Source organism: Daphnia pulex, chromosome 4 (genome assembly GCF_021134715.1).
Source record: "Daphnia pulex isolate KAP4 chromosome 4, ASM2113471v1".
Classification (NCBI taxonomy): Eukaryota; Metazoa; Arthropoda; class Branchiopoda; order Diplostraca; family Daphniidae; genus Daphnia; species Daphnia pulex.
The window spans coordinates 4,453,555-4,475,743 of record NC_060020.1 but is presented as its reverse complement, the minus strand read 5'-3'; the positions used below and the strand labels follow the sequence as shown (position 1 = coordinate 4,475,743).

The 22,189-nt window shown below is 39.8% G+C and overlaps 1 protein-coding gene across 2 annotated transcripts; it reads right to left on the bottom strand.

Annotated features, from left to right (window-relative positions):
* Positions 1-6,343: 6,343 nt before the first annotated feature.
* On the bottom strand, positions 6,344-21,845 carry LOC124193060 (homeobox protein aristaless-like). Of its 2 annotated transcripts, none has more exons than XM_046586716.1 (5): positions 21,444-21,845; positions 9,245-9,758; positions 8,848-8,893; positions 7,318-8,004; positions 6,344-7,128 (listed from the first exon to the last, which is right to left on the bottom strand). In XM_046586716.1, the coding sequence occupies exons 1-5, from the start codon at positions 21,631-21,633 to the stop codon at positions 6,850-6,852; spliced, it is 1,716 nt and encodes a 571-aa protein (XP_046442672.1). In that variant the 5' UTR covers positions 21,634-21,845; the 3' UTR covers positions 6,344-6,849. The 2 variants fall into 2 exon arrangements, with proteins under 2 accessions (XP_046442672.1, XP_046442673.1); XM_046586717.1 differs by lacking the exon at positions 21,444-21,845 and adding an exon at positions 10,678-10,883.
* Between the last annotated feature and the right edge of the window lie 344 nt (positions 21,846-22,189).

Genomic DNA, 22,189 nt, shown 5'->3' with positions numbered 1-22,189 from the left:
CTCTCTTCTTTCTGCATATAGTGGTACACGGATTTACAAAACGACCCATACATAAATGTATATTTTGCATTATTATAACCTGCGCATTTGTAAAAATAGACCCGAGCTTCTCTTTTTTTATTTCGTAAAGACATTTTCTTAATTATTAATCTAGCAGGATATAGATAAACGCCAGATGCAGAGTAAGATTTATTTGGAAATTCCTTGATTGGCCATCTGCTAACTTATCTAATAATGACGTGTGTAATGGAATAATTACATATGCAGTGCGTGTTGTTGTATTACATCCAGTATAAGAGAGAGGGTAGAGGCTAGATGTCACCTTACATTCACTGGTTTTTGCTGATAATCAACCTGGCCAAGGTACACACACACAAAACACAAGAGAAAGAAAAAGGCTGGAAAAAAATACGAGTTTATGATTTATGATGGATCGACATGGTACGGGTAGCCAGCTGGATTTAACACATGTAATCTGGTAGTCTCTCCTCATTCCGAGACCACCAGTCATATTTTATAATAATGCTTGAGCCACAGCCAAACGCAATCTCCATCTTTTGTTCGTAATTATTTCGTATTATTGAACTCGAGGGTCTTTGGTATACACACACACACAGCACACACGTAGATGTATACTATAAAGCCCACTGAATATTATGTTGGAAGTGGTTATTCATGCGGTGTGTGGGGGCTGAGGGCTTCACAGTAAGGCCCAGCAGACAAACGCCTGTGTGATTGGTTCAGTAGTTGGGTGGCAAGTCTTGGATAGGAGCCCAAGCAAGATGGATGAAGATTGCAGGATGTGTATATATATACGAAGAGAGCTAGCCATCTTACCATATTCCAACATCACCTCCGCATCAGGCAAACGCTTTATCTAGTGGAATAATCAGGTCTGTCAGAGGAGATTGCACGGCAGATTACCATCCGTGCTGGTTCCCATTCCACGCCTTCCTTATTTCTTCCTACTGTGCTTTTCTTTTCGAGTTGCTCTCGAGTGAGTCTCATGCGAGTCGTCATGCGTTGAGATTCTATTCTCGACCCTTCCCAAACACGAGACCTTAATGAACATGAATAGGGATGTTTGCATCAGGTGTTATATTCACAGGCTAGCTCTCTCGTCTATATACGTAGTAGCTGGCCAGCACCACTCCGACTTTATTGGCTGTTGCTGCTGGAAACAATTCGAAAAATTGAGATATTTTTCCAGCTCTAGGCGAAGGCTATGGACTTTCCCCTTTTACTGATTGATTCCGAGACTTCCCAGAAATTCAAATAGGCTTGTAAAACAAATTCTTGTTTTTTCTTCTCTTTTATTAAAAAAAAAGAAAAAAACCAACCACGAAATTGTCTTCATTTGTAAAGAAAAGAGCCCATCCAGAGCAACAGATGAAAAGAAATAAAGGTAGGACAAACGAAATTTACTTTAGACTCTCCACAGCAGTATAATAATTACGTCGTAACTTTCTGAAACGATTTTAGGTACCAAAAGACATTATTAGCCCGCAGTTAAGTGGGGGGAGAGAGAGAGAAAAAAAAAGGATTAAGTATATATCTTATTGAATTATATAGCATGGCTTGACCTAGCGCACTATCCTACAGCAGTCCTAAAGAATTACTATCGCACTGTGAGTGAACTCGTTAAGAATATTATTACGAAACAGTTTGTGATGGCATTAAAGCAACTAAATAGATAGTTTACGAGTCGTGCAACACCGGCCGCAGCAGTGGCCTGCTGACGTAATGCGCTGGTGCGTTGGTTAACTAAATAATACTTTCACTTGCTTTAAACCACTACTACCAAATTGTGTTGCCACCCATGTGTTAGTAGCTAGCCCTGAGCTGGCATTCCGTTATAATTTGCAGTAGAACAATAAATAGACGAACTGCTGTTTTAAACGACGTAATTGTCTTTTGGAAAAATAATAATTTCGTCCTGGCTTATATACGCATGCGTTTCAACAATATATACTATAGAAAGAAAGCAGAGTAAAACAACAAAAAGTTTATTTTTTTTTTCTTCTTTTTCAAATTGCGCAGTAAAGGAAAAAAACAAAATCTTAGTTTCCATTGATTCTACCAATTACGAGCAGCGCCGCTTAAGAATAACAATCGCCTAGACTATATAGCTCACTACACACAATTGTTAATGATTCGTCTAAATGCCTCAGTTTTCTTTATACATGCCTAGCTTTTTATAGACCTCGGCCATCATCAGCTGCATTTTTCAAAAAAAATGCGCCTAACAGAAGTCATATTGCTGCCAATCACGGAATGCCTTATTTCTGGTTGGCTTATAGGTTACGTTGACGACAGCAATTAGCTCGGCAGTACAATGGGGAATAATAGCTGTTCTAATAAGTCATATCCTAAGTAGTAATCATAGCAAGCTACACAACGGTTATGCTACTACAGTCTGTTTCGTTACAGCTGCAATGTGGTTTCTCCCCCCTTTTTTTTACGTGGAAGACCACAGGCCTTGCGCCAGGGTTTTTCTGTTTTTGTTTTTTTATTATTTACTTATATTTTATTTATTTGTTTTTTGTTGTGCGTGTTTTGGTTTCCGTCGGCTTTCGGGAGCCATTTTCCAAATGGGCTGGCATTTTTTAATCAGTTTTAGGCTTTGAGTGAATTAGAGTGAACTTCGATTAGCTTCCACTCGACTGAAAATTATTTGAGCGTCGATGGCTGCTGCTGCTGCCCTGCCGATCAAAGATATCGGTGTTCTATAATGCCGGTGTAGCACGGGTTTCTAAGCGCCGGTTGAGGGGGGAAAAACAACCATAAGTTGCTATTTGTAAGCAATGGATTTTGTCTATCAAACTCGTGTCTTTTGTTATAGGTAAAGCTCTCAGAATCACTCAAGCGGATGAGACATCCTAATGGCGCCTAGAAGGCTTGGAATTCAAAAGCTAAGCACTACTCTCTATCTGGCGTGTGATAGCCGAAAGTGAAGGTAATGAAGTAGATAAGGCCACATACTCGAGAAGCATGTACTGTTTGATTCCTGGATGACAATATGCTGATACATCCGCTAAATTTGTTTAGCCCACTTATTATTAGTTATTATTATGCGCTAGAGAGGAAAGCAGCTCCAAAGTGTTATTTTATTGATAAGGGCTGGACGCGGAGCCAGTATAATAAGGCAACTTGTGATTACCAAAATGGACCTTAAATGGAGTCTATAATTTATATAAGTAAAAAGAATCAGAAAGCTTATTTTTTAAAAATAATAATAAAGGAAAAACTTTTTCTTTGTCTGTGTTCTTATATTCTTTTACTGATTTAATACAACACAGGTGAGAGTTTAAAAAAAAATTGCCGAACTTTTTCACCAATTACCACATTTTCCAAATGCTCATCTTATTAATCTCACACTTAAAAAGGTATAAACAATAAGGGGAAATGCCATGAAAAAAAATTCTGAAGGTGAAAGATGTTGTAATCGCGTACCTCAGCCGAGGCAATATGCAATTTAAGCCAATGAACAGAAACCGTCAACACTGATCGTTCATCACTTTGGAACACGTGCCCTATATTACTACAGCCTCTCTATGCACTCGTTTTTCCCTTTTTTTTTACTTGGTTAGTTAATGTAGAAGCTCAGGTAAAAATCCGAAAGAACGGCCTGGAGAAATGACTTGAATTACTAGCCTACTCTCTATAGCAATCTCCTTTCGCCCCTTAATTCTTATTCCCCCTCCCTTTCATCCTTTTCTATCCTCATCTTTTTTTAAACCTGCCTTCGCTCTCTTTTTACCTTTCTCCCGAATCGAAATTTCCAATTATATACAACCCATCCCTAGCAATGGGTTGTGGATTGCGCTGTGCTGGTCAAATTAACAATCAATCAACTCGGAAAAAATGAAACATTCACATAAACTTTTGTGGTTCTGGTATAGGCTACATTCCGAGCTAACACTCGAGCTCTCTACAGAGGTTTGTATGCTGTACTATGTTGAAAGCGGGTTCATTTCATCATCATTTTTATTTTTATTTTCTTATCTCGGTTTGATCTTTTTCTCTCTTCTTGCACGGTTGTTTCGTCTCTAATAAGATGTACCTTCTGGCGGCAGCAACGCCACGATTTATAATTATTTTAATGCGAAAAATGGTGAAAGAAGAAGATGGACGTCATATTGTGTTAAACATGTTTTTGTCTAAATGCACCTCGCTATGAGCTAGCGCACCATAAAGATTTTTTTTCGGGGGGGTTCAAAACACGGAACGTCTTTTGATTTAATAATTCCTCACGAGCGTTACTTATTAATTCTTCACGAGCGCTACATTATATTATCACGACACTATTTCCCCAACTGGCTGGCGCATCTATCGAAACGAGTAATCCATGAGAAACGTTTTGCGTCGTCGTCGTCGTCAAACCCGAAATTCTTTCATATTCCCAAATTGGAAATGTGTACGGCGGCGAAGAAACAACAACAGGTTTTACCGCCAGCAGACAGCTCTCAAATCCTAATTCTTTTTACGTAATGACACTTAGTCGAGTTGCTTACTTGTTTGGAAACAAAATTATAACTAGAAAACACGAGTTTGACTGGTGCGGTCAGGATCGCGGCCGAGAGCATTATAACTCGACGGACATATAGAGAGAAAAGAGCTAGCTAGGGTACAGTATATAAGCTATAAAGAGTCAAAATCTCTTGAAGAACACTTGATGTGGCCTCCCCGTGGAGTGACAAAGCGAGCGGCAATCGCTATAATGAAAAGAGAGAGCTTTCCGACTGACTTGACTAAAGGGAACGAGATGATTGAAGCAAAGATTTCTAGTCAAAAAATAAAAGGGAAAAATAAGAGGGGAGAAAAAAGTCGACCTGAAAAAAATTCGACCACATGCTGTGAGCGAATTGCGAGGGAACAAACCCTGGTATCGCATATCACAACAAACCAGTGTGCCAGTAATGAAACCTGAACTCTTCGGTTCGAGACGAGAAAAAATCTCAAAGAATTCTCTCTAATATCTATTAGAATGTATATTAGGCTTGCGTCACTTGGAGAATGCCAATTGGCTGATAACGAAAAAACAAAACAAAAAACAAAGTACACCCCTCGAATAATTTCATGAATTTATTTTGCATAATGAATATACCGGTAGACAAAAAAACCTTCAGCGTTTCCATTTAGCAGACGTAAAATTAGACAATCACTCAACCACCAAAGCTGAAAACAACAACAACAACAACACAATCACACAGCCAGAAATAAAAACCGGTCCGCAATTAAAAGCGCAACTAATTAATTGTTCATAGATTCATAGACTTAGCTCACACACATGTTGCAATGCTGCACTGCGGCCAAAATTCTTTCTCGTGGGAAAGTCAGTTAATGCCAAAATTAGCGTATTACGTGTGTTTGCTGTAATCACTAAACTCTTTGGAAACTGTCGCACTGAATTAAAGCGAAAATCCGACTACCAGTTGTGTACTGTTATGCAATAACTAGGATAGAAATCGAAATAATGAATAACAAGCCGAGAACAAAACGGTGGGTTCGAAAGAGAATAGCAAGAGAGAGAAAGAAAGAGCGAGTGAATATAATAAATATAAAGAGCCCCCAAAAGAGAGAAAAAAAAGGCGAAAAGAAGAAAGAAAAGAAACCCGAAAAAAAGATAGACGAGAAGAAGAAGGAAGAAATGGAGGATGAAGGCAAAGAGATGGCAATGGCGCCGCTTCCATATAATCCCAGACTTTGATAAGGTGAAACGACCGAAACCGGACTTGGCTCAGCATCAACAGACAAATCCTCGCCGACAAGTGCATGCATCTGCGCCTTATTTCATGCAGACAAACACTCTTAGACTCGGCCACAGCAGCGCCGTAGTACTTTTTCACTCAGTCTCCTCCACACTCAGGTCTTCTTCTTCTTCTTCCCATCTATATCAGATCTCTGCGCGCCGAGTTCTCATCCTTGTTATTTCATAATTGCATTTCCTCGTTCAAATAATCGAACGGCGACGACCAGGATGCATAAAATACAACTCGATTATACTTGTCAGCAAAAACCAACACACACACACACGCAGACACACAAAGACATAAATAAAAATAGAAATAAAAGCTTAATTCTTAATGTTGTGTGGGCTGACGCCTAGACCGCTAGACGGATCTATCACGGAAAAATCAATGCCAGCAGCCAACTCTGGATGCGGATTCCAACGGACACAAAACCCCTTTTGCGTCACTCAAGCGCGCGCGCGGCCCAGCAGCTAAGACCGGCAACCGAAAAGGCGGTGACACCGTGTCGATACTAGTCGGATATACTTCCCCTTAAGAGTAGCAACAGACATTTGTTGTAATCGGTAATCAGCTAATCAACAAAGTGGCCATTTACCCTTCGCTTCGAAAATGTATTGAAAACGTTTATCAAATGAAAGGAACATGAGTGGGGGCAGGAGCAGGAAACGAGACATCAGATGATGAGAACTTCGAGAAGAGTAGGGAAAAAAAGCACTGCGCAATCTATTTGTGGTTTTACTATTTATATAAAAAAGGATCAACCATTAATAACTCGTAAAAGAATACGAAATTAAAAAAAAAAAAAAAGAGACAAAGCGAGATTTCCACTGTACAATAAGAGAAACAGAAATACAAGAAAGTCAAAATTCCAATGAAGAGGAAAAAAAAAGAACGAAAGTACATCCGATTGAGGAAAACAAACAAATAAGCATGGATATTATTATGGTTGAGCCAATTGAAAAAAGAAAATACTTTTAATTGAAAGATGATATAGTAAAAGAGAGAGAAATGCAGTGGTGAGCAAATGGCTTTAGGCAAATGCCAACTCGGTACGTGTCAAAACCCGAATGCCAGCAAACACACAATGGTCCAATCTTCAACTCAGCAAGTCAGTCCCGTTCTTCCGCATCATCTCAATGCGGAGTTCGTGCTCCCGGGCTTTCAGACGTAAGGCGGCTATACTGGAGGCCCTGCGATCCAGCTCACCACCTAATGGAGAACTCGCTGCTGGCGGCAATTCTCCATTACCAGCGCCACTGTTGCTGTTGTCACAAGCAGCGCTGATACTTTGAGGAATAGGAGGGCTGGTCCCGGTACCGGCGGGAACGCTCGAAGGACTAACAGAAGGTGCCCCACCTGGCTGCCCAGCCTGTGGCTATAAAAAGAAGTAATAGCTTGATCAGCTAGAGTGATAAGTTGCGACCAGTCAAAAGACCAGTCCAGCAGCAGCAGCATGTCGCTGGCAATCAAATATGCTTATCAACTATCACATGTGATATCAATTAGAATGTTTCAAAAATTGTTTGAATTTCCCACGCGCAAATTTAAGTAAAGCATTTCGTACCTGCTGGAGAGAAACCGGGTGGTGAGACGGTGGCGAAGTCAAGGATGTCAAACCAGTTGGAGATGTTGACTGATGGAGTGTTGACAGTCTACAGAGCAGTGATTGATAGTCGTTCGGACACAATTCGCTGGCAAGTTTGGGCCGCTGATTGGAAAGCGAAGCCAACAGAGCTTGAAACGAGTGAGCGGCCACTGAGGGGTTTGGCTGGCTATATACGGAAGGTACGAGTGGGTTGCGGTAACCGTGGAGTGCAGATCCGAAAAATGGTGAACCAATGCCGGGCGACAGGTATCCGGGCGGGAGTCCCGAGAGGCCGTGCAGGCCGGCCATGCTCACTGGAAGGCCGTGCACCATTGGCGAGCTAGGTAAACTGGGTAGACGAGTCAAAAAGTCCAAAGATTTGCGGGGCATGTACGGAAGCCCGTGGTTGGATCCCAGGTGAACTGGAAACGGATGAGGTCCACCAAGTGAGACCGGAAGAGGCATAGAACCTCCAGCTCCATTTGAACCGGATCCACCGCTGTTTAATTGATGAGAATGGTGGTGGTTATGCAAAGTTGGCATTCCAGTCGTTCCTCCAGTTCCGCCAGCACCTCCGCCGGCTCCACCATATGGGCTGTATGGATGACCCTGCGGACCCACTTTCTCCTGTTTCCTCCACTTGGCACGACGGTTTTGAAACCAAACCTATTAAAAATCAAATGATTGCACTCGAGTTATTTTCTAAATGACAGCAACCAGCAAAATTTATTTAATTAATGCCGGACATGTTGTTGGGGGGAAAACCTGCAGCCTAAAGCGACAAGTCCACAAATGCGGAAAATCTACAGAATGACAGCCGTCAAGTGCACCTGCGTGCGGTGTATTATTACAAAAACAAAAAAAAGGGGGAAACAATCAACTATTTTACAGTCGTAATGGGATTAGATCACAACACTGTAGGGACCTCACGACTTAACCGCCCCCAAAGTTTAGGAGCAATCGAAAATTGCTTTGACTGTCTGACTCGTTCGTTAAAAAGAAAAATTCGATTCTATATGGGAGGCTAATGCAAGAGATATTCTATTTATCTTCTCTATTTGATTACTCCCTCTTCTCCTTTAGAGTGAACAAATTGGTCCTAAAAACAAAATCACTCTAACCATGACCGCGCTGTGTTTTAAACCGCGCCTTTGATAAAACCGGAAAAAGTTGCTGATCATGCTGGACCAATTATTAGACAGATTGCGACGAATAAACCCACGGGCAAAGAGCATTCCAAGAGCCTAGCTGCTAGGCTATTGAGCCAACATTTGTTTCCCCCCTTTTCCGTCGTTATTGTCTTAGCACCGAAAACAAAATCAGATGATTATAAAAAAACGAAACCCGTATCGTCTGCGATACAACAGCTGCATGTCATACCGAGAAAGCAAGCGTACATAACGGAAACATCGACTTGAAAGTCCATTATACACTAAGGATAACAGAAATGGTGATGGATACATACAGATAAAATCACAAAAACGCTAAAAAAGAACAGGCTTTTCTTACCTGGATTCTAGCTTCGGTGAGTCCAATCTTCATCGCCAGTTCTTCCCTGGAAAATAAAATACACAAGTTATTATTTTTAACCCTTTTAAAAATTTTCGGCAAAGTAATAATTTCGCTAATGGGACGTGAGATGATTGCCACTTTGTCCGTCAAAAGCCAAATCATCGAAATTTTCTTAGTTATTTAAAATAGAATTATCAGGGACGCACGAAAGGTTGCCATCAACCGACATCGACAAAGTCCGAGAACCAGGTGTTGTGTAATAAAAAGAAATAAACAATTTAGGGTTGTGTCATTTGCCCAGAGGTGGACATCATTTTTCGATTCGAATTCCCCTCTTTTTTTATGCTAGCGACCATTTCAACATGAGTTAGACAGTAATAAAATCTATGCATACCTCGTGAATACGTCAGGATAATGTGTGCGAGAAAACGCCTTTTCAAGTTCCTCCAGCTGATAACTGGTAAAAGTGGTTCGATAGCGCCTCTGCTTACGCTTAGGCGTGAACTCGTCGGGATGATCTCCATCACTGGCCGCATCGCCATCAACGTCACCGTTGCCTAATCCTCCCTTGCGGGATTCATGATCGGCGTCGTTCATGTCCTCATTCGAGGCAGTGCTGTTCAAATCGTCACTGATTCTGTCGGAAGAAACGTGTCGCTTGCCGCCGCTGCTCCTCGATTCGTCCGTTTGCAGAGATTGGTGCATCCGGTTGTAGCTGGTCGAAGGGTGATGGGCTTTCCCGGCCAATCCCGATACTCCCGACATGTCCTCGCGCAACCGAAAATCGGGAACTGATTCAGCCCGAACAGCCGTTTCTTCCATGGAACTGGGTCCCGACTTGTCATAAATGCCCATGTTTCTTGATGAACTTGCTAGGAATGCTCGGTCGCTACCTTCGTCACTCAGACCTGTGATTTAACAAAGAAATACCAAATTAAGGAAAGACATAAAAGATTATCTACCGTTGTTTCGCCAACGACTTGTTATTACGACAATCACTGGCATCACCATAATTACAGCAGAGAAAATAACTATCAACTGATTGCTAGTTATAAAAATAATAGAGCATAACAGAATGGAACCCAGGCCCGCAAGCCTTCTTATTCTTTTTACGATTTGGATTAGATGGACATTCAAAAGAAGATTTGTACAAATGAAAGAGTGTAAATGTATATAGCAATCGTCTAATCACGCAGTGCCTAAGAAAGAGAAACATTAAGTAACGGGTCGGCAGTGGAAGATTAATGTGAGGCTATGAGGGAATCAATATCTGTGGTGGCGCCACATCCATTCAAGGCGACATGCTGATAGGTGACGGACTGATGGGCCACTTTTGATGGGCGCTTTAACCTTTCTGCTTAGCTCTTTCGGATATCGTTGCAGCAGATGAGATGGCACCGCCCGACGCAAGAAGCTTTTTTTCCGGCTAAAAACAACTTAACACATTTGTACAGCAATAAATCACTCGTCTATTTGTATTTTCCTTTCACCGTGCCACGACCTACTTTCGTTTGCCTTGAATTACCGGCTAATAAAGACCATGAAATTTTATTAGAGTTACTGTTTTTTTGCCAACTTTCTTCTCACGTCAAAAGTAACGACGAACGCACAAACTGCAATACTGCAAAAGCACGTGGTGATACTAATCAGCAACTTTACTATCTCTCCATACCACGTTTTTGCGACATTTAATTTTCTTAACAATTAATTTTTAGAAATTTCACGATATCGTAGAATAGGCCCGCCATTATGAGATATTAACTACACTTTTATTTTTTCTACAAACTAAATATGCCATTTATGCTAATTAGCCTTCGATCTAAATACCTGTTAACGAGTGGATGATGTGAAATTAGCCAAAATAAAAGGACAAATGTGCTGCCACTTGAGAAATGGTTGCCACAAGAGCCACAGTAAAAAAATCTGGACCGTTCACGGTTGAAAATAGGAAAACTTTTTGTTTCAACTTTGGAAAAACTTGTTGAGAAAATGCCTATCTGACGATGCCGAGATACCAAGAGTCCAAGACGTACTGAAGCCCACCTGAAAGCTTCGGAACGGTTCTCGGTTGTCGAGATAACCGCATGCAGACGAACGGGCGGAGCTTAACTTGAGCTTCGTGGCTGTTCATTGGCTGTGTGAGCTCGGAGGAGTGAGGTTGGCACTATACATCACTTTACAGAGTTACAACGTCAAAGTTAAACCCCCTTTTTTACAAACCAAACGGAAATCCGACGAATTCTTTTCTGAATAATTAACAGGTAGGTGGAAACTTTTTTTTTACTTTCAATGCAAAATATCCTTAATTGGATATATTCAAACGTTTGGGGATTTCTGGAATGTTTTTTGCCAAGGCATGGGCACGAAAAAAATGGGAACGAAACTAGAACTGTCAATTGTCGAAGAGACAAAGAAATGCTTCCTCCATTATTTGCGGGGAATGGACTAAATTGTCGTGCGACAAAACAACCAAAATGGTGACACAATGGAACTCAAGGTCATTGCAACCATTTCCTACTTGATTACTTAACCAATTGAAAATGCTTAATGCATGCCTATCTTCAAAGCTCAATTAAATTATTCCCTATTGGCTAAGGGGGGGGGGGTTGATTTGTAATAAATTCTAATCGATAGCTTAAGTATTGCTAATTATTCGATTAGTCTTGTCTGCTTTCATTTTCGACTTTTCGTTATTGTGATTTGATAAAAAACGAAGCAATCACTTTTTTGGACGTGAATGCACGAAAATAAAATTACAAAAATGTGGTCATCGTCATGCCAACTTTGGTGTCGCAGCTTTCCATGCTCTCCACCCCATACTCATACTCTTTGGCAGGCAAATACTCATTGAAATAGAAATGGGATGGCTATGGGAGCTTAAATAGAAGTGTTCAACTTGTTCCAAGATTGTGAATGGTTACTTCTTGACTTAGAGCATTATTTATTCCCTTGTCAATGCATGGCAGTTTGTTTCCACTATGTGTAACCTTTTCCTATGTGCAGGTTTGAGGCCTCAGCCAGCCATCGTAACAGCAAAGCTGTGCTTGTGCTGGACCTCCAGTCAAATGATTAACTGATGACCTCCTACCATCAGAAACAATCACGGTTTCCATCAGTATCATCCAGGTAATCATTTTCGTTACATTTATAAACCTGCTTTCATAAACATGCAGATTTCTTAATGATGCTATGTAGACTTGCAGAAATGCAGCGTATTACATAGGAACCTTAAATTATCCTGTTTATTAACAATTAGGGTATATGTTTATTACTGTCAAATTTTCAACTATTCCTTGCTTGTTATTGTTTCTCTAAATATTTTTCCGTAACTCATTGCTGAAATTCTTTATTTAGATAAATTGGAGAAACTTCCAGCTTGTCGACCGAGTTAAGGATCTCTTCCATTCCCCATTTTTTAAATGTCCTCGTGTACGCCCATGCGAGTGTGGGTGTATTCACGAGGACTCCCTTTACCTATCCCTCTTGGTGGATTCAACTTCTCTGCGGATGGATGGAGCACTTGTGGATGTCTGGCTGTATTTCCCAGGCTGAAAGGTAGGAAAAATTCATCTCTATTCTTCCTTTTTGACTATATGGTGGCGTTGATTTTAAATCGTTGCGGAGATACGGAGTACGATTATTCCTGGGCCATACAGTTGACTGAAACTGTTTTCCATTGCCCTTTTTTGTTTTTCTCAGTCAGTGTTTGTTAAGTAGCTCACGCGAAGAACCATTGCAAATCAGGCCTGTTTTTGTACCTCGCAACTTTGTCTGTGAATCAAATTCATTAATATTTGAACTTGAAACACTTGAAACAAAGTGCAACTTGAGCAATTTTTTTTTTTTCACCAATAGGGTCTTGCCGCCACACCGGCACTTCCAGGTTGGAAATCACCAGGCTCTGTGTTTTTAGTTATAACGTATTTTAATCGCGACAAAACATTGTGTTTGTCGCCTTTATTTTAATTGTTTTCAAGTGGTGCATTAATCCGCTTAGCGAGAATCGCCTTTGTGTCATTTGCTGATGAGTTTTGCTTTTGATATGCATAAAATGCTGGGAAAAAGTACTCAACGGCTTCTGTTATTTCTTAATCTTTTTTCCCAGGAATTCCTCTAAGTCTTGCCAAACGTCCGTCGTAAAATTCGTAAGAAAAACAAGAGAAATGCAGTAGGCAGCACTACTAGGCACACCTGTTTACGAGACAGTCAATGCGTGTTTTCATTCTATCCCAGGTACATAATAGTTCGATTGTTTTCCGATTTCTGTTGTTGTGGCTGTTGAAAAGGACCGCCTTTTCAAAGAGCAGGTGCAAGTTAAGCAGGGGAAAGCCCCTCCTGGAATCTTCTTGCCTTTAGAATAAGAACCTGAAGCCAATTACTCAGCAATTATTGTTGCATTAGGGACGAAACACAGAAGTGCTTTGTCCATCTGCCTCTTTGTGGTCCGAGACGTACAATCCTTTAACTTGATTACATCTATTGTGGTCCACGAAGCCCGATTTATTTGTTGGCTCTTTCCATTCAAGTTTGGTTATATTCGAAAAATGGTTCTTTTTCCAGGGTACGTATTTGTTGGTTGTTCCGCATAGAGTTTTTACCGAGAACTCCTATCTTTTCGGTCAAAACCTTTTCCAAATATCAGTTTGAATAGCCTCACTGGCTCAACTGCGTTTGATTCAATTGATATTACCATGTTTTTGTTAAGCTGTGGTTGTTTTAGTAGCGGCTTTGAAGCTTGTCGAACGGTGATTGAGCCACAGTTGTTGAGTAAGTCAAACGGCCGGCAACCGCGCATTAAATCACGGGAAAAATAAAAGGAAGAAAGGCCGTGAATTCCAAGTATTTCTCGGATGAAATTTTACCATTGTCGTTCCGTTTTCAAGGAATTGCCCTGCATCAGGTCCTATATACTATTACGCGGATTGATTGTCAGTCATTCTTTTATTTCTGTACGCTCACTTTTGTCTAGAAAATTCTTCTCTTGGCTGAAATTCTCTTTCACAAATTCTGTTTAATTATGTTTTATAGACTGGCCAAATCGGATGCATTCCTTTCTACAACAAAGCTAACAGTAAATAAAATTGGTGTGAATAACCACGATTAAAATAATAGAATTTTCACTAAGCGGCCATGGGAAAAGAGGGATACACAGGAGTTGTAGTATCAACAGTAAACCGCCCGTCCATTTACATAAGGTGTAAATACTCAAAAGCGCACAGATGACTGGAGAAAGAAGATAACCATCGGGGCAAGTCTTGCCGTTTCCTTTTCTCTGCAGTGCGAACCCATCAAAGAGGAACAATTCCACTGTTTATCCATTATCCTCTTTATTTGATATTTCACTATGTTCGCCTGTCAAAGAACTAGCGAAAAGTATAGTTATTAAAAAAGAAAAGGGGGGCTAGTGGTCGTTCCATTGGCGACGTGGTATAAACCCACCACTAATACTTAGCATGATATTTGGCAGTGATTGAAAGAATTTCCACCACTCGCCACATGTTTCATAATTGCCGGTTAAAAATAGCTTACTTAAGGGATGGACTAAAGGAGAGAAGAAAAGTCATAACTTTTGTTGGCCCACAATAACACAAACACAAGAAAGGTCTTTTGCTGGGCTCGCCCGTCTCTCGGAGGTAGTCTTCTTGGAGAGGAATCACGCCGCGAGGGATATTAGTCTCGCCATTTGGCCCCGGTTCCCCCGTGTGTCCAGAGAGCTACTTCATGGCGGGCTCCTCCCCATTTCTTTTCTTTCCTCTCTTCTCGTCCTCCCCATAAGAGTTGGAAAAAATCATCGACCTATAGGTATAATTCAGAGTTGTTGTTTTTTTTCTTCTTCTTCTAAAGAGAGAAAGGCTAAATGCTGGGTTTCAATGGAAAATATGACTGCTGCGTTTAGTGCGTGCTGTGCCTAGCCCTTTCCATGTCAATAGGGTAATTAGTCGGTTATTATTTCCTACAGCTTTTTTTCGAATGCAAGCAAGCTATTCGACCCTTTTTTCCGTTGTGTGTAGATATATTCCAGTCTATACAGCTCGCTTTCCCTCTGCAGCCCATATTCACTATTCATGTCAGTTAACACTTTTTCAAGGAAATTTAGTAATGACAACAGCATATATCAACAATTGTACACATTAGTTAGATATGGGGCATCTTCATAAAGCAGAAACCCTTGTTTGTAAAAAATAAATTAAAGTTAAATTGTGCCTTGGAGCAATGACTGGAATAACTGCCGCCAGTTAATCTGAGTTTCCAAAATAGCTTTTTTTTCTTATAATAAAAAGGAAAAGATGCCATTTTAAAAAGCATCTTCACGTATAAGATGGTAATGAATACACAGTTTGACGTTGCAAATCAGTTATAAACGTATATAACTGGGCAATACAAGCCAACAAATTATATGTTTGACTTGCGCATGTTTGCAGTCGATGGGTGTGTTATTGTAATTATGAGTCGATGTAGTATTCGTAAGCTTCTAAAAGTTTCGAATCATTACGGCTCATCGGTTTGAATCGCGGAGAATACCCGCCGGCACTTTAGTTTAATCGTCTATGTAAGGATAACTCAAAGAGTAAAGCTAACCTTGGAGAGAAATATAAAAGATTGGATTTAGATGGGTCGTTATATACGTTTGGCCAAATCAAGTCGTTCTACTAGACGTTAGTTATCTTGTTTTCCGTAGGAGAATGTTGATTAGTGAATCGTGGAGGAAGGAAAATTCCGACCGAAAGGGTAGACGCCCCCCGTTAGCCCGTTATAACCCTTCATTCGTAATAATCATCCCGTCGTGTTTAGTGATATACTGTGATTAGCGCGCTGGTTTGACTCTGCCTTCATTGCCCGCTGATCTGCCGCTTGGAAATATGTCAAGTTCGGTAAAAGAATAAGTGACGTGATAACCGGCAAAAAAACAAAACAATCAAGGACAAATGTACGATGACAGATTTTGATGTGAGGGGATAAAAACTATTATAATAAGGGATATTATTCAATATTTGTTCTTATAAAAACTTGTTTTTCGTGTATGCGTCTGATAGCGGCCTCCTTCGATAAGAATTCTCTTATAATTTGTGCTTTTTAAGGAGAATATTACGACAGGTATAATAATCAGGTACCGAGAACTACAAGACAGGCCTAAGGGGTTGTTCATCGATATCAAAGTGGAAGTTGAAAAGTACGCCAGGTTGGGCAACAGTGTAGGTTTCTTTTTCCGACGGCTATATAGTAAATTAAATCAAAATATAATAGATTTACAAAGCAGCATCCGCTGGACATCCGGAGTGGTTTTAATTGATAAATTATACAAAAAGGGGTTAACAAAAAAAAAGTTATTTAATTTGTAGTGAATGAAAATAATTGAGTATATGCCTGCATTGTAGAAAAATGTAATAAATTAGATTTTTTAATAAAACCCGAATGCTTTTTTTTACTAAGGGATTTAATAATAGAAGCTTTCTTCATTTGAGTGTAGCCTACATAATAATGCAATGCTTCGTCAGCGGTGGTTAAATTTGATCTGACTGAAATAGGCTTCTGAAAGTGCGCTCTTTAGATCCTATCGATGCCCAAATATATTCAGCTTTCCTATCCTATGTTATGCTAGTTGGGCCCAAGCGGCAACAATCCTTTGAGGGAGTTAACGAGCCGACACGTTGGAGATAAAAATCTGAATCCATGAATGAAATTACTCATCAGTTTCATTAGAAAAAAGGTACGCGCATCGACAAGGCAACCAACGCCCGTTCTCCAATGAATAATAATTTACCTACTATGCCTTGGAAATAAATTCATCAAAGGCGTTTGTTACTAGAGAAAATCAATTGTATTGACTACAGTATAATAGGAAGAGAGGAGAGAGTCTTCCCTCGATGTCACTGTTATGTATCAGGCGCTGTTTCATGGCAGGATCTCATTTGAGTTTTGGGTTGTTGGGCTGTTTGAGGTGTATAGAAAAGAAAAGAAAAAAGAACTGCCAACAAATCATCATTGTGTGACAGTTTTGACGGCTAACTCCGCTGAAATTAACTCCCTTTTAATGGGCCCAACGTCGACGATGAATGAGTCGACTGCCAAGCGCGGTACCGTTCATTTTTCTGAGTCGGCACACAAACTTCCTCGCTCCCCCACCAATTAACCGGGAAAACAAAAAAAAAACAAAAAAAGAAGAGAAATGTAAATAGAATATGGAATGGAACTTGCGAGTGGCTCTGCTGAACCGTAGAACATAAAACGTAAACGTCCGGCCGTTAATTGCTCACATATAAAGAAATCAGCTAATTAGCAGGGACTTTGTCTACCGCTCGTTCATAACTACCCAGAATACATAATAAGCACCCCTGGTCTATTGTTTTACCCGCCAGCTTTTTTTTTTTTTCTGTTTTAAGAATCCCTTCGCCACATCCGCTGACGACTAGAGTCGAGACTTCTGTAGCCCTCACACTTCACTCTTTATCTCCATACAAGAGCATTGAACGAGGCCGGTCGTAGATCAAAAACCAATCGCTGAGCCTGGGTATAGTTAGACGCTCTAAAAACAAACAAAAACCTGACGACATGTAACACGGTGGAATTTCAAAAAGTCAAATTTGCTTTGAAGAGGTCAGGCTCATGTACACCGATCTTGGAAAATTAAACTGTAGAAGCCAAACAATCGACGAGATATTGTGTAACAACTTATATCCAAGGGTGAGGCTCTTTTTCTTGAGCAGCAGTGATTCATTGGCCTCCCTGGTGAGTAGCCAACAGGCAAAAAGTCGCCTGCTGCTTTGGCTTCCGAAACGACCGAAGCTTAATGGCTAGCTAACAGTTAAACTCGCAATGAGTCAGCCAAATGCATAAATGCCGACAGCACCGTAACTGAATGCAATCGCCATGGAGACTGACTTTCGTCATCAATTCAAACCGACTCACGACCTGTTTTTTTTTTTTTGTTTTTTTAAAGAAACTATTTCAACAGTAATATTCTTTCAACTTATTCATGGGTTCCCGAGAGACCACCACTGACATGTAAAATTTAATTGCCTATCTTCATGCATGGATCACAATTGCCCTACGTGCCGTCACATTTTTTCAAAATGTGGTTATTATGAATTTTTGATGGGTTTACTAAAAATTTGAATGGGGTTACCAAACTTTGATACATTCAATCTGGTGAATCATTCCACGCAGTGATATAGACCGACAGAGACAATTGCTTGGTCATCAGACCCCAATAATGCGATAGAGCGATATAATTCACTACCGTATACCCGCCTACCTTGAAACGGTTATAACAAAGGTTTGACATTTTGAAGAGAAGTTGATTAGTATAATATCACCAAGAGAGGAACAAAAAAGAGTCCTGATGATATACAAACTTGGGCTTTATTTTGTGTGATTCCAAGACATGTTATCGGCAGACGTATAGACTGTATACATATAAGTCTATAGAAGAAGGGGGGGGGGGCTAAGGTAAAACAGTGGGTGTACAACAGGGAGCAGGCTGGAGGGTTAAAGGGAAAAACTAAACCTATTATTTTGAAATGCTGATATGAAAAAAAAAACAGGGGGAAAAATTCCAAGATGATTTTTATGCATCGGTCATGGCACTGACAGAAACCTGTCGTATATTTTCTTTGATTTTGATGGTAATAGACCACCCATCATTTCGACTATCGGCTCCTGCGTTAGATTCCTCCGCTTGTTTTTTTTTACCTCAAGGCTCTATAAGTTTTCCTCTGTGGCTATACGCATAGACCCTCGGCGCTCATTTTCAGATGGGTGAGGAGTTCATCACTCAAATGGATCGAGGAAGTTTATCTATTTGATTTAGAAGAGTCATTGCTTTAGCTTATTTTTTTTCTTCTTTCTATTCTACCATTAAAAAGACGGGATCGTACATGCCCTCATCCTCCCCCCTTTCCCAAAGTTTTATAACGTGATTGCGTATCGGGTGGCAGCAGGAATCTCCAGCACAAATTCAATTCGTGAGCTAGCGTAATGTCTCTACTCATCTGGTTTCCATAATGGGCTCCCAATTATCGGAATAAGTTTTGATAGCATTTTTCAGCTGAATCAATATCCTAGGTTAATTTTGCCATTAAGAGGTTCCATTATTACACTCGCTGAATTTTTCATAAAAGTTGTCTTATAAATAAAAATTGTCCACTTCTTATTTAATGGCAGTATAAAATTTTTCGACCAATCTGGATCAAAGAAAAAGAAATTAGCCAAAATTAATCGGTAGAATTGGCTGATGCCATCAGGTATGGCGTCATTTTCCGAGTCCACTCTAATAGGAGTCAACCATTCAACAAAAACTTTAAGTAAAAAAGGCGTACATCTATTAAATGTATTACAGCCAAAAAAACGGCTATCGCTCCAGAGCCATCATTATATACAAAAAAAGAAAAGAAAAAACAAAACAAAAAGTGTATGAGCAGATCGCATGAGACACCCCTGTGTGGCCCCTCGCCATAGTTTTAACAACAGCCACGGACGGAGGGGTAGGCTACTTGAATGTCTAACATGTTACAACTACGGATGGCATGACCGATAGCAAAAGTCGAGTTGGTGGGTGGTAACGTGGGCGGGTTATTAGAGCAGGAAAAAGGTGGGTTCCATGCCTTGTTTATTGAACTATTAGGAACAGTTGGGGCAATGTGACGCGAGGATTGTTATTAAGATGCCAGACGATGATTGGTCTTTTCTCTCATGAGAAACCAACATACTATAAGCTCCGTCAAAGAAATAAGGATGGAACAAAAAAATAATAATAAGAAGAAAGTATATATATAAGTACTAACAACTTCACCAACGTCAAATATGATATGTTTTGTGGTTTAAAGCCATCTTTACCTCATCACTTGCTATTTGCTACGGTGATCTTTTCAAGGGAATATATAAGGAGTGGTGTAACCTATCTTTTTACTATTACTTTGTTCCGGACGATAAACTGTGGTCAGTTTCTTTTTATCACAAATAAAAGCCTATACACCGCCCCCAACAAGCGGATATTGTTCATTGCTTCACCACACAGAGCGATGTGCTGGACTTGTGTACTTCATAATTTGGACAAACGAAAACTGAACGATTTATTGATTTGTCTAAATACTCTCTGCTGTAGATAGAGAATACGCTAAGTAGCTGCGGACGTTTGGAATAAAAAATTATGGTTTCCTTCCTGTAATTTGTCGAAATATTTCTGAACAAGAGTAGCAGTGGTAGCACTAGTAGCTATATAAGTGTCTATTTTTGGAAAAGGTGATTTCAAGTAATAGTCCTTTGTTTGGCTGATAGTCCAACCTATTAGGTGAATGTATCCTCGCGGCGATCAAAATATTGCGTATTTAGGGGGCACATCGTATAGGCTATAATAGGCATACTGGTCAACACCGATAAATGTATTCCGACGCAATCGCTTATACATTTATAGACGATTGTAAAATAAAGATAAAGTTGATTGTAGAATGCCCTTTTGAGAATGTACTCTTTGATATTGAACAGAAGCTTAAATCGGCTTTGACTTGGCTATTATTTTTTTGCTTTAAAATAATGTCTTATTCTTATAATTAAAAAGAATTTCTTTTTGCTATCAAGTTTGCTGCATACATGAAAAGAAAATTAAGACCAGTTTTCCGAGGAGATTTTCCTTCCCGACTAAAATTTGTCAGCTCTCTGCTAAAAGTTTAAGAAGCAGTTAAAGAAAAATATTGCCTCACAACTTGTGATGCCTGTACATTCGGTTGATTAGAAACAAATAGTTTTTCCAGTGAGAGATTTTGACAAATGTGTTGCCGCATGTTAGCAACGCACATTTCTGTTATAACACTAAGAATAACTGAAAAGCTATGAAAGCGCATTCGCCACTATAAATATCGCCGTTGTATAACTAGTGTTGATATAAAGAATCAGGTGGGAAAATAAATAAAAGAGAAATCAATCGAACACAAGTATCCATCATATACCATAATCAAACATAGGATTTCTATTTTTCACCTTAACAGCAGCCTATCAAAATTCTTATTTAAATCCCTAGATTACTTTGCTACTCATCGAGAAAGCACGATTGTTTTTTGTGCAAATATTCGATCTAATAGGATAGTGAAATTGGTTGTACCAATGACAAACATGTGAGCGGGTTGGATTTACCGACGCCGATTCTACATTAAGACCCCTTTCGCAGTTAGTAGAAAGTAATTTTATCTTATTGGTCCGTGAATAAAAGGAATGTTTATTAATTCCCAAATCTGTCTCCTGTATGTTTGTGCAGGATCTTGGTTTAATAGAAAAATACTCCACACGTGCAGCCATCCCGCCGAATTGATAGGCCTATAAACTAATTGTTCTTTGCATTGACTTCGCAGTCTGGATAAAACAGTATTCAAAATTTGGCGTAAAACAGTAAATACAGTTAGAATTTTGAATTTTCGCAATGATAAGTATAATAGTATTCAGGCTAGAATGTATAATTTTAGGCGTGCTTGTGATGTAATCTAAAAGGCCGCAATTCTGTATCATTCGCTTAAGAATAAACCCCAAAATCAAGCCTAATTCTAATCTTAAGTCGAATGCCGCCATCCGATACGGTTTGAAACATTTCCGAACTTTTGACTTACCGGATGATGAAGAAATTCCATTTTTACTTTCTTCAACAATGCTGCGGATAGAAAAAACGGATTTGGCTGCCCGAGGACCGGGAGCGTTGGCGACATTTGGAGAAACATAGTTTCCACTTGTAATACAAAAGTTGTCCCCAGAATGATGAACCACGCTAGACATGTCAGGGCGATGAGTTGTAAGATCCATTGTTTCAACGACGTGGCAAAATTGCGTCACAATTGTTCAACTTTTCACAGCAGTAAATGAAAGTAAACAGAAATAAAAATAGATTTCTTGCTTTCGGTATTAAGAAAACGATTGGAATCACCGCTATGATGGAAAAAGCGATGGAGGGAACAAAAATGTAACTTTCATCAAAAGTGTGTGACTCGGCTACCAACGTCAAAGAGAGAACTGGGGTCTTGTTTCCTTGGCAATAACAAGTCATCAAGTTTACGCTTATCTGAACGAAAAAACAAAATAGATAGTTGGGCGGAGCTCCATAAGATCCCGCCTTCTTGTGGAGCCCTATAGGTTAGCTGCATAACCAATCGCAGTCTTTAGCTTTCAAAGAATTTATATCCGGCAAACTCTAGCAAAACTTGTTCTTTTTCACGATTAAAAATGCTAGAATCAGAAGACAGTGTAGCTGTAATAATAGGTAACTTGCCTAATCAAATTTGAAAAGGAAAATTTTTAATCGATTTTTCGTTTGTCCCTGACTAGTTGTACAAATATTTAGTGACAAGATTCCAAATCGCAT